At 23.4% G+C, this 12,156-nt stretch overlaps 2 protein-coding genes across 2 annotated transcripts in view; one reads left to right on the top strand and one right to left on the bottom strand.

Moving 5' to 3' along the window:
• LOC129609028 (kinesin-like protein KIF3A) overlaps nt 1-1,191 on the bottom strand; it is a 29,015-nt gene extending 27,824 nt beyond the window's left edge. The window contains exons 1-2 of the mRNA XM_055520863.1: nt 978-1,191; nt 655-846 (exon numbers count right to left, since the gene is read on the bottom strand). Of these exons, the coding sequence (XP_055376838.1) occupies nt 655-846; nt 978-1,007 (222 nt within the window). The 5' untranslated portion in view covers nt 1,008-1,191. The remainder of the gene's footprint in view (nt 1-654; nt 847-977) is intronic.
• Nucleotides 1,192-2,423: 1,232 nt separating this feature from the next.
• On the top strand, nt 2,424-4,608 carry LOC129609058 (sorting nexin-27). Its single transcript, XM_055520915.1, has 2 exons — nt 2,424-2,583; nt 2,726-4,608. The coding sequence occupies exon 2, from the start codon at nt 2,762-2,764 to the stop codon at nt 4,241-4,243; it is 1,482 nt and encodes a 493-aa protein (XP_055376890.1). The 5' UTR covers nt 2,424-2,583; nt 2,726-2,761; the 3' UTR covers nt 4,244-4,608.
• Nucleotides 4,609-12,156: the final 7,548 nt, after the last annotated feature.

The raw sequence follows: 12,156 nt of genomic DNA, 5'->3' as shown, positions 1-12,156 counted from the left end.
GTTTTTCTAATTAAAAATTCTTAGTACCTACTATTTCGATGAGTCATATTTTTCGTAAAATTATTTAATTATTTTCTATATATTTACAATTAAAAGCAAATCAAAATCAAATATTAATTCTTATTCCTTCACAACAAAAGATATTTTTATTTATCCTACCGATGATGCATTCTTACATATTTTATGATTTTGTTTAATAAAAATCGATTTGTATGAGATAATTTCCAAAAAAATTTTGTTATCAAAATCAAAGTATGTATCTCAGAAAATCAAGTATATAGTTAAGATTTTCTAATGATATGAAATAAGGATTTCCTAATTTGCTTATTTCAAATCAAATATAAGGATTACTAAATACGATTTGTCTCTAAGTGTATGTACATTAATGGAAAGATCATCCTATGTATCATATGTATTATTTAGTTTAATTGTATTGAAAAGATTAACATTTAGCGAAATAGTTTATATCAGTAAATTTCCTAATTTTGATTGGATACATATAAAAGAATATATTAAAGAAATAGGCAAATATTTGAATTATTGCAAATCACATACAGAATATTTAAGTAGGACCTTCAAAATTACATTTACCTAACTACTTACCTATGTAAGAAAAAGATCTATTTTATGACTTATACTAATTTTATTACTTACTTGGCTTGAATTTTCTCCAAAAACGTTATCAAAATAATAACATTTTGGTGGTCCGGGGGTATTTGGTTTATGAACAATTATTGATCTTGTTATAATATCACATCTTACAATATTTTCGCAATTACTTTCTTCTTCAATTTTATCTAATGGCCGAACACGTACAACTACCCGGACATTTTCAATTTCATCAGCCTAAAATCATAGATTATTTTTATGGATTTTCAAACTGATGGTATGTATTATATTTTAAATATTAATTATGTTAAATATATTAAATATAAAATTGTTTTAATGCTTAAAAAATTTTTTCAATACCGCCTTACCGTCAAACTTTCTGCCATTGTTTCTGTCATTGAAAAACTTTTAAGGAACCTTAGCACTTACTGAATATATTTCATTTTCCTTAAATAAATTTTTTTAATAATTTATAATTAAATAATATTAATTTTACAATGAAATATGTAAAAAAAAAAATCACTAAATTTTCGATTTGTGATTGTAACTTATGTCATGGAAACGAAAAAATTTAAGCCTTCAAATCACAGATGATCCCTAGTGTAGTGAAGCTGTCAAATATGTTTTGGAAATGTGTTTAATATATTTGGTATCAGATGTCACTTTTCCCTTGGAATTTATTTACAATTTGCATTGTAGCCAACTCATTTTAATGGAAATGCGATGAGGTATTTAACTAAAAATTAATATAAAAGAAATTTCAATAACTTACTATGTTATTAAATATGCTGTGATGCAGAATGATGCTGTAGAAATAAAATTCTAAAGAAATTTGGTTTAAATTATCTATCAATCTCAATATTACCCAAAAAACAACTATTCCACATGAAAATTTATAATATTTTCTACAAATTGTATTATAATGCCTACTCAGTATTTTTTTTAATTCATATTGAGAAACTATTCATTACTATCTTAATGTGTATTTTTACATATTTTGCCTATTCAGGATTATTCTTACATATCAAGGATAAATGTTTGTACATATAATGGTTTTCCATCCACTATTCTACTTGATCCTTAAACAAGATTTAAACATATTGTTCAAGTTTGGTTGAAGAAATAATATTAAAAAAGTTAATTTTTGTGAACGTAATTATGAAGCTGCAATAGTGTAGTTTAATAAAGTTTTAAAAAAGTTTAGATCTTAGTGGCTATATTGATCAACATGCTTTAAACGTGTTCAAGGATCAATAGTGGATTGTTAAAATAAAAGAGTATGTATCAGAATATGAATTATTCGCGTGCTCTATTGCATACAAAAATTGATAAATCGTAAGCTAAGTTTAATAATACTATTGAAATTTTGCGTAATCATAAATAAAATAACTAATTTTTCACAGCATATTTTATTTACAATGTAGTTTTTTATAACCTGGGGTCTACACTTTATGCGCGGCTACCACAGATTCAACAATATTGACAGATTAAATAACGTTAGCTGCATAAATGGCAAAATGTTTAGTACATACATTTTATGAGTTTTCTGCACTTTTTTTATAATATTCAATGTAGATTGTTCAATACTAAGTTAATTAACGAGTAACGAATTTCAAATTTGGTTATTTTGTACTATTTGGTAATAATAATTTAAAAAACAAACAATCAAATAAATAAAATGTATATGTAGATTTTTGTCCTTTTATTCCAAAAGGATTTTGTATATTGTATTCTGAGCAAAACCATCTTCTAAACGTATTACTAGTAATCTAACATTACCTACCCCTAATTGAATTAAAGAAAACGTCAAATGTAAAAGTCAATAAAAAAAAAGTCAAAAAGGATAGGCTACAGAAAATAAAAAAGAAAAAATTATTTATATTCGAAAAATTTTCTTATTAAAGAAATATTAATTTATACGCCAATATAAAATCGAAACTAAACTTTAAGCCATAATAAACGAAATAAAAAAATGTAAGTAAAATAAAAGAATATTAAATATTTAGAAAAAAACAAATAGGGCATGTTAAAAATACTAGCATCCATTTCCTTTTGTATGACGTTGTTTTATATAAAAATTTACTATCATTAAATTTAATTTACATTTATTAATTAGACATAAGCCAGTTAATTTAGAAATGTTTTTGCGGACATGAATGGTTTTAATGGTCCGCGTGTTGTTACTATACATAAAAGTGAGACTGGATTTGGATTTAATGTCAGAGGTCAGATATCCGAGGGCGGACAGCTACGTAGCATAAATGGAGAATTATACGCCCCATTGCAACATGTAAGTGCTGTTCTGGAAAATGGTGCAGCTGAACGGGCTGGTATTAAAAAAGGTGATCGAATATTAGAAGTAAATAATGTGAATGTTGAAGGTGCAACGCATAAACAAGTTGTTGATTTAATCAAATCTGGTGGTGATTGTTTAACTTTAACTGTAATATCTGTAACACCACAAGAAGCTGAAAGACTTGAACCTCAAGAAGATCATAGCAGTCACTCATGTCTCGATTATTCAGAAAAACGATCTTTGCCAATTAGCATTCCAGATTATAGCATTACTGACAGAAATGGTGAAAGATATGTTGTATTTAATATACATATGGCTGGGAGGCAGTTATGTTCCAGAAGATATCGTGAATTCGCAAATTTACATTCAATATTAAAGAAAGAATTTGTGGGATTTAATTTTCCGAAACTACCAGGAAAATGGCCATTCCAATTGAATGATCAACAATTGGATGCAAGACGTCGTGGTCTTGAACAATATTTAGAAAAGGTGTGCGCTGTACGTATAATTGCAGAAAGTGACGCCGTACAAGAATTTTTAACAGATTCTGAAGATGATATACAAACATCACCAGTTGATATAAAAGTTATGCTACCAGATCGTGAAGTTGTTTCCATTTCAGTTAAAAAATCATCAAATGCTCAGATTGTTTGGAATGTATTAGTTCAAAAAGCAAATTTAACATCATTTACACAGCAATATTTTTATCTTTTTGAAATAGTTGAATATAATTTTGAAAGAAAATTACAACCACATGAAATTCCACATCAAATTTATGTTCAAAATTATAGTACAGCATCAAGTACATGCCTTTGTGTAAGACGTTGGTTATTTACAATTTCAAAAGAATTAACTTTACCTGATGATGAACAAGCAATTAAATTTATATTTTTTCAAGCGATTGATGAAGTGAATCGTGGTAATATACAAGCTGACGGCAGACTTTATGAATTGAAAGCATTGCAAGATGCTAAAAAAGCACTCGATTATTTAAAATTAGCTAGAACTTTACCTGGTTATGGTGATGTTGTTTTTCCGCATTGCTCTTGTGACAGTCGTAAAGGTGGTCATGTTGTACCGTCTGTTGGTATTAACAGTTTCAAGTTACATGCATGTCGCGAGGATGGTACACTTGAATCATTAATGGTTGAACTAATTTGGGATTCAATTACAAAATGGGAAAGTGATGAAGAATCAATGGCATTCTGTTTTCAATATAACCGTAGTGATAAATCTGCTAAATGGGTTAAAGTTTACACGCCATATCACTCGTTTCTATCCGATTGTTTTGATAGAATTATGGAAGAAAAGAAATGGGCTTTAACAGGCAGCGAGTGAAATATTAATTCATATATTATATTTACTTATTTAGATATTAATATGACAATGTGTTTTATTTATGCAATTATTATTAAATAATATTAAAACAAGAAAAATATATTATAAAACTTTTACGAATGATTATTATTACTATTATTACTATATATTTAAACGTTGAAAAAAGGAAAATGTATTGTAATATATGACATTTAAAAATGAATAAAAAGAAATACAAAAAATTAAATTTAAAGAGAAAATTAAAAAAAATTCAAAAAATTTAAATGATAAAAATTAAATAACTAAAAAATTAAAGAAAAAAAAAACAAAATTAAAAATGTAATTCATTATTATTCCTAAGTAATTATTAACGACTGTATAGTAGGCGAAATGAAATAAATAAAATTACAAAAGTCCGAAAAACTTTAATTCTTATAAATTAAATTCAATGAATAAATTTTTATCATTTTTTATTTTGTTTTAGCATAACATGAAAAATAAAATAATCGAAAATATCAGCTTTTCAATCATAAATTTTTCGAATTTATTTATTACTTCTTCAAATAATATTTAAAATACATTAAAAAACAACCTTGCATTAAAGATCATCAGCCATTCAAAATAAAAAATAATACTGGAGTAATTAAATAATTATTTTGTATATAATTTGTTAACGGCGTATAAACTTACATTACATACATATATTTTAAGGGATTTAATTTTCTGTTTTTAACATTTAAATTTTAACTTTTGTTTTTTCTAAATTAAATAATTTAAAATTTTAGTTTTTATTTGATTGTATGTTTTTGGTCTTGTTTTTTTTTTATTTATTTTTGCTCACTCACACAATTAAAAAAAACGCACTTTCTAGAATTCTAATTATTTTAGTTAAAATTTTTTAGTTTTGTGAACTTGAATGGATGAAGAAACTGAGCAATTAAGAAGATGGCAAGCTGAAGCAATTGAACATTGCGATTTTGAAAATATTATCAATCATACATTGGAAGCATATCGAGTACGTAGAGAAGTTCTTGATTTTGAAATATCTGCCGTTACAATGGCTATAAATTCACACGGATTACGCGGCAATAACAATAATGATAATAATATTGACAATGAAAACGATGACAGTGGTGATGTTAATAATATCAATCGCAATAATTTACCTATATCAAGAAATATTAATCGTATGACACAACAATCATCATCATCATCATCGGAGAATATAAATAGAAATAGAAATAGAACAAGCTTTATTGAACATGCTATTGATGTTGCCATTGAAAGCGAAGGTTTAAGTTTCTTGAATAATGATAATTTGGATACCTCACATATATAGTAATAATTTTCTATGATACTAGTTTTTTTTTAATTTATGCTTATTATGCTTATGATTATAATATTGTAATTTTATATAGATTTTAAGATGTAATTATTAATATTAATATATGGAAAAGATATTTTTAATTTTTAAATGTAAAAAACAAAAGATAAGTCAAAAATATTAAATCATTCGAAAAAGACTAATAAAAAATAGATGGTAAGAAGCAAAACTAAAATGTAGAAATGAATTTTTTTGATTACCGTTTTATTAATTTAGTCTTAAAAATAGGCTGATGATCTTTAATATAAGTTACAATGAACCAGACTACGAATTTATTTTAAAGTTAGTTTTCCTTCCTTAAAGTTTTCTTTTCAATTTTCAGTATTTTTATTACATTTTTAGAATTTAAATTGCCGGAAGTAAGTATCATGTAAATGCAATATTTTTATTTTTATCTGCTTGCAAAATTATTATGCAGTATATTTATTTATATTTGTATTGTATACATGTAAGTCTGTAACCAAGCATGTTTACATGTCGTTTTAAAATCAAGACATATGTATAAAGACGCAACTGAATAATTAGGTCATACCTCAAAAATTACTTTTATTTCCCTGATATTTACCTTTGTATAACATCTTTATTATCAAAGCAGTTAGTTGATTATTTTACATCCTTTTACTCTTGTTTAGTTATTAAAAATTACGGGAATGAATATTTTATTATTTGAAATTATCAAAAAAAAAAAAAAAAATTAAATTTTTTATTTTACTTTAGGAACAAATTTTAAATTTAGTGTAATAGCTAATATCGATTTTACCCACCTTCAACCATAATGTAATAATATTACTATATATATTATATAGTCAAATGTAATGCTGCATGTATTATATAATCTTATAAGATTTTTTTCTCTGTGCCTAACTATATAGTTCATGTGTATAACAGTGATATATTTTTTGGGTACATTTTTTACAATGAAATTAGACACTTCTGAAACCTTAAAATATAAAGGTTTAGAGTACGAAAAAAAGGATTCAAAACGATTTTAAAAACAGAAACTACATTTTTAAAACATTTTGCAATATAAATAATAAAAAGCAGTATTAAGATGAAAATGCATTTATGCCATATAGTAATAGGTTTATTTTAAAATTTTAGGAGTATAATTTTGGGAATAGGGGTATTTCTAATATTTTCAATATTTTTCAATATTTCTATATTTTCAATGTACAACATAGATTATTAAATGTATAACATAATGTTTGTTGTACATTGTTCAATTAATTTCAATGAATTAAGCCATATTTGAAATGACCACAGTTGAAAATGTAATAGCAAAAATATAATTTAAATCAATAAATTATCAAAACAAGCAACAGAATTAATTTTGTAAAACGTCACAATACTGTATTAAGTAGAATTAATTTGGAGAAAAAAAATATTTGAAAATTTTAATAAAAAATTGAGCTTAATTTAATAATTTACAAAAATATGTTCACTTTGTAAGCATTTCCATTAAATTGTTGTAAGTTAATTTCAACTTCTTTTTTTTGTAAAAACTCCAATTTTATTTTCTTACTCAATTAGTTTAATATTACAATACATGAATATTATAAAATGTAAAATATTATTTTAGACTTTATGAAACCTGTTAATGTAAACCTAACCAAGTTTTAAAATAATACTATTATAGCAAAATTATTAAAAAATAAATAAATGAAACACAAGTAATTTCTTTAATAAATTTTAGTATATTTTTTTTTATTAAATTATTTTTCTAATTATTAAACATCTTTAAAACCTGGATCTCCAAACTTCATCTGGTAACGGTATTAAAACCCAGCGAAAGTTATAAAACTTCACTGGGTCTAAAATATTGACTAGCTGTAAAAATAAGAAAAATTACCACCACAAAATTATTTTCAAACTGTTCCCACAATTTTTAATAATTGCTTTTGTGTTTTCGGGTTAAACTTATATTTTGTTGCTTAAAATATGCGAAGTAAGTACTTACACTATAAATTTTTAATTATTTTTGTTTTAGCTGAAAATAATAACGGTATTTTTATAAAATGAAACAAATAAAAAGAGTAAAAATAAAAGAAATTACAAATTTATTATAAATGATATTAAAACTGTTATTAATATTAAAAATTCATTTTAAAACACTTATTAGGAAAACAAATTTTATACAATAAATTTCATAGATTCTATTTACAAAGATTAAATTATACATAATTGTTATATTGAATTAATATAACGTAAATAAAAATATACGATATTTGAACAAATATAAAAATATAAATATTATTAAAATTTTCCCTTGTTATTTGTTATTTTTTTTTTTATTTATGTTAGTTGCATATTTTCCCCTCAAGACAAAGGTAACAGAGTGTACAGCGATTTTTTAAAAATTACAATACTATACAACCTACTACCTCATTCTGAAAGGAACATTCATCGTATAACAATAAAGAACTAAAATATTTTATTTTTAGTCCTTATTTTCTGATTTTTATCTTTAAATACAAATATATAATATAATTAATATTTTTAAATTAAAATGTAAAATAAAAATATTTAAATATGTAATATATTCTTGTATATATATATACAATTAATACTGAAATAAACTGAAAGTATGTACATTAAAATTTTATGGTAAATAGAAAAAAAAATAGATATACATATGTATGTAGATATGGTAAGAGAAGAAAAATTAGGTGGTGCTAAGTGTGTTTTATTTACAAAAGTGTAATATTTAATGTAAAATAATCACCCATATATATTCGCTTAGTCGTACAATTTTACGTGATTGGTTGTTATTCAAATATTTTGTGTTTTTTTTAAGAATAAAATCAATTTCAGAATTGAAAATTTTATACTGAAGATTAAAATATTTTTTTTTCAATAATATAAAATGTCACCTCATTTGATGTAACTAATACAATACGGGTGAGTATTTAAAATAAAATACAAACAAAAAAAAAAAAGAAATAAAATTTTTTGTAAATTAATTAATCTAAATTTAATTTTTTTTTTGTTATTTTAATTGAACAATTTATTAAAAGGAAGGAAAGTAATAACAGACTCCCATAATTCTGGACTTGCAGATCTTTTTAATTTAAGTACAAGTTCGGACTTACGGGTATATGTTAATAACTCATTTTTTTTATTTTTTTTTTATTATTTTATCTATGTAATTTTTTTTTGTTTTAATTTTTATTGAATTAATTTTTTTTTTTATTTTACATTTTATAAATTATTTGTTTTCTTTATTTTATTTAGAATAAAAAATAAATGAATATTTCAATGTAAAAATGTACAAGTAACTTGTATAATTTTAGTGCAAAATTATTAAAGGTAAATAATAATTATTAATTTTAAAGGACTAATATAATCCTATTTTGAATTATTTTGGTGTTATATATAAAAAGGCAGTTACTTGTACAATTAATTACATTAATTTTTAATTTATATTACATAAAAAAAAAAACGGAAATATTTTTATATATAGGCTTGTATAATTAAGAAAATGGTAATATTTATAATATATAGAATCATAAGTGTAAATTAGCTCTAAACTTCAAAATCGCAATAATACGATACTAATACAAAATTTAGAAATTGCTGAACTGTGCAGTAGTACATCGTACATATTATTGCAATTTTGAAGTCACGGTATTTGTGCAATAATTCTAAAGATTATATTTTTTACTTAAAAGTTCAAATTTTTTTCGTATTTTTTAACATATATTTTTACTCATATAATAATATATCTAATACTTATATATTAAATTTTTAGTTTTCTAAATTAATTTACATTAATTTACCAATAAAACTAATTACTTTTGTAGCTGCCAGAAGCTGTTAATAAAAGTTATTCAATGAAAGATTTTTGACAGAAATTCGTCTATTGTTAAGTTTTACTGTCTTATTAATCTTAGGAATAATATGAAGTTAAAATATCACCATAAAGTAAGGTAAGTTCGATTTAACATAAAAGTAGATGAAATTTAGGTCAAATCCAAAATATTCTCGGGTTTACTTAAAAAATAGGTAGATTATACTTGGTTAAATTACCTTAATATTATATCTGTAAAATATATTTAATGTAAAATTTTGAGACATTTACATACTTTACTTGTATATACGTATATGTATACTTGTATTTTCATTGATATATACATAATTTATTGAATATTTTAAGATTCTTGGAATTTATTTCAATGAGGTTATTTTAAAAACAGATCTCATAAATATTATATACCATTAATATTATAAATTAAAATTTTTGCTTTAATACACTTGCAATTTATTTTTTGTATGCCACATACTCTATTGGCCATTTGAAATATTATAATGTGAAGATTTGAGAAAACCCTCATGAAGAGTATCACAATAAAATTGCATAATACAAACAATTAAGCAATAACAACTGATAAGTTGAAATGTGCATTGATAGCGCATTACTGCAATTTTGAGATCAGACGAACTCCGAATTATTAATTCTTAGAAATTAAATATAATTGTCTCTCGTTTTCCATCCATTTTGTTTCCATCCATTTTGCTTTCTTTTTTTCTACTTTGATTTTATAGGGAAATTATATAAACTATAAGATTATCTATCTAAGTGATTTAATGCAATTTTTATAAACCCTTTCACTAAAATAGAGATGAAAGCAATCGAATACTTGTTTTAATATAAATAATGGATCAATGAAGGTTTAGAATCACTCATTCATATTGTAATGATGCCCAATTGTACACTTCTTCAAAATGTATTCCTTTATTTAATGTTAAATTGTAACAAACGATGGGCGCTTATATTTTTCCCATCAAATAATCTGTTTATTCCATCACATGCTGTCACGAATTGAAAATCAAAATAGGTTTTTTTCCCTATGTTCAATAACCGGATCATATATATGGTGAACGTAATATTAGAGTATATAGGTAAAGTTTCCTATTATAAGGGACAATAATATTTCAGACTGTATGTGGATGTAAGCATTTAAGGTGATTTCTCATTAAAAGAATATAAAAGTTCTAATTTCTATATCTAATTTTTAATTTCATTCTTTATTTAATGAAATTAAAAAAAAATTTATGATAATAAAAATTAAAATTTAAAAAGATAGTCGATTATTGATATTATTGATAATAAAATTTGATTTTATGATAGTTTTAAATATATTCACAAAATATATAAATAGAGAAAAACTGGTGTGAGTTGAAAATCGCCTAATTAACATATAACTTAGTTAATTAGTTGTATTAATTTTAATTTATATATTTATATTACATAATATAGTAATCGTATTGAAGCACAAGTATAAGTTCAAGTTCAAAAAATCCTAGTTGGTTGAGAAATTATTGGCAAGTGGAAGTTATTGTCAACAACTTCAAAAAAAATAATATTTTTCAAACAAACCTTAGAGTATTATTCTTTGGTTATTTGAAACTAATTTAAAAGAAGATGATATTTAGTTCTATAACAAAATTATTTTAAATTAAAAATTGTACTATTTTACTTATATGCAAAAAATAAAAGTAATTTAGTTAGCAAGCTTAATTAGTGCTAACGTTTATCTGATCAGAAAATTAATAAAACCAAATTAGTTTCATAAAATTGTGTGGGCGATCTACAATAAATAGTAACTAATATGAATAATTGGTATATTGAGAAAAGCAGTCTTATTTTTTGAAGCAGTCTTATTTATTATCTTGAAAATTTAGGGTACTTTTATTTTTTTTTATAAAAAAGTATTTTAATGCTTTTGTGATTACATGAATATACCAAATGAAAGAGAGAAACAATAATAAATGGCCTAAATTTATAATAATAATATTATATTAATAGTAGTAAAATATGAATTTTGTCTTGTGGGTCTTTTTCGGCTTAGGCTACTCAATGCTTTATTGTGGCCATATTAAATTATTATTAATTTCTGACAAGAATTTTACTAAATTGAAAAAAAATTTAAATTATTAAATAAATATGGTCAGTACCTACGCGACCACATTGTTTAAGTGTTTTATAAGATTATAAAAAATTTCCTTTATTTAAAATTAAAATGAAAGATAAAAGGTATATGCTTACGTTAATGTACTTATAAAAATGTTAAATTGGTTCTTAGTGAAGTGATTCATTTTCCGTGAAGTGATTTCTTTGCAAAATTTCCCAATTAATTTCATTAGGAACTAGAACGCAAATATTAAATTTTAAGAAATTCCATCGACTAGTTCCTAAGATGTGATCAAATATGTAAAATCGAACTCCTAGTGAAAGTTTTGTTTTTGAGCCCTGATATTCTCGAAAAATTTACTAGATCATTGTTTTATTCGGAAAATTTTAAATATGAAATTTCAAATTAATTTAATTGGTTGATTATTTTTCTGTATATGAGCAAACATGTAAATTCGGCCCACAGTAAAAGTTCACTTACTGATACCTGATTTTCTTAATGTTAAGAAACTTATTACATTGTCAGGGGTTGCCGTTTGTATTAAAAATTTCAGAAAATCTACTGATTATTTTCTTACAATTAATCAAAAGCATATCGGTCCCTACAGTAAATATCCAATTCCAGGAACTTGATATATC

Source organism: Condylostylus longicornis, unplaced genomic scaffold (genome assembly GCF_029603195.1).
Source record: "Condylostylus longicornis isolate FDR11 unplaced genomic scaffold, ASM2960319v2 ptg000038l, whole genome shotgun sequence".
In the NCBI taxonomy this organism is placed as follows: Eukaryota; Metazoa; Arthropoda; class Insecta; order Diptera; family Dolichopodidae; genus Condylostylus; species Condylostylus longicornis.
Note: the sequence above shows the minus strand (reverse complement) of the source record. Positions and strands in the feature narration are given on the sequence as shown.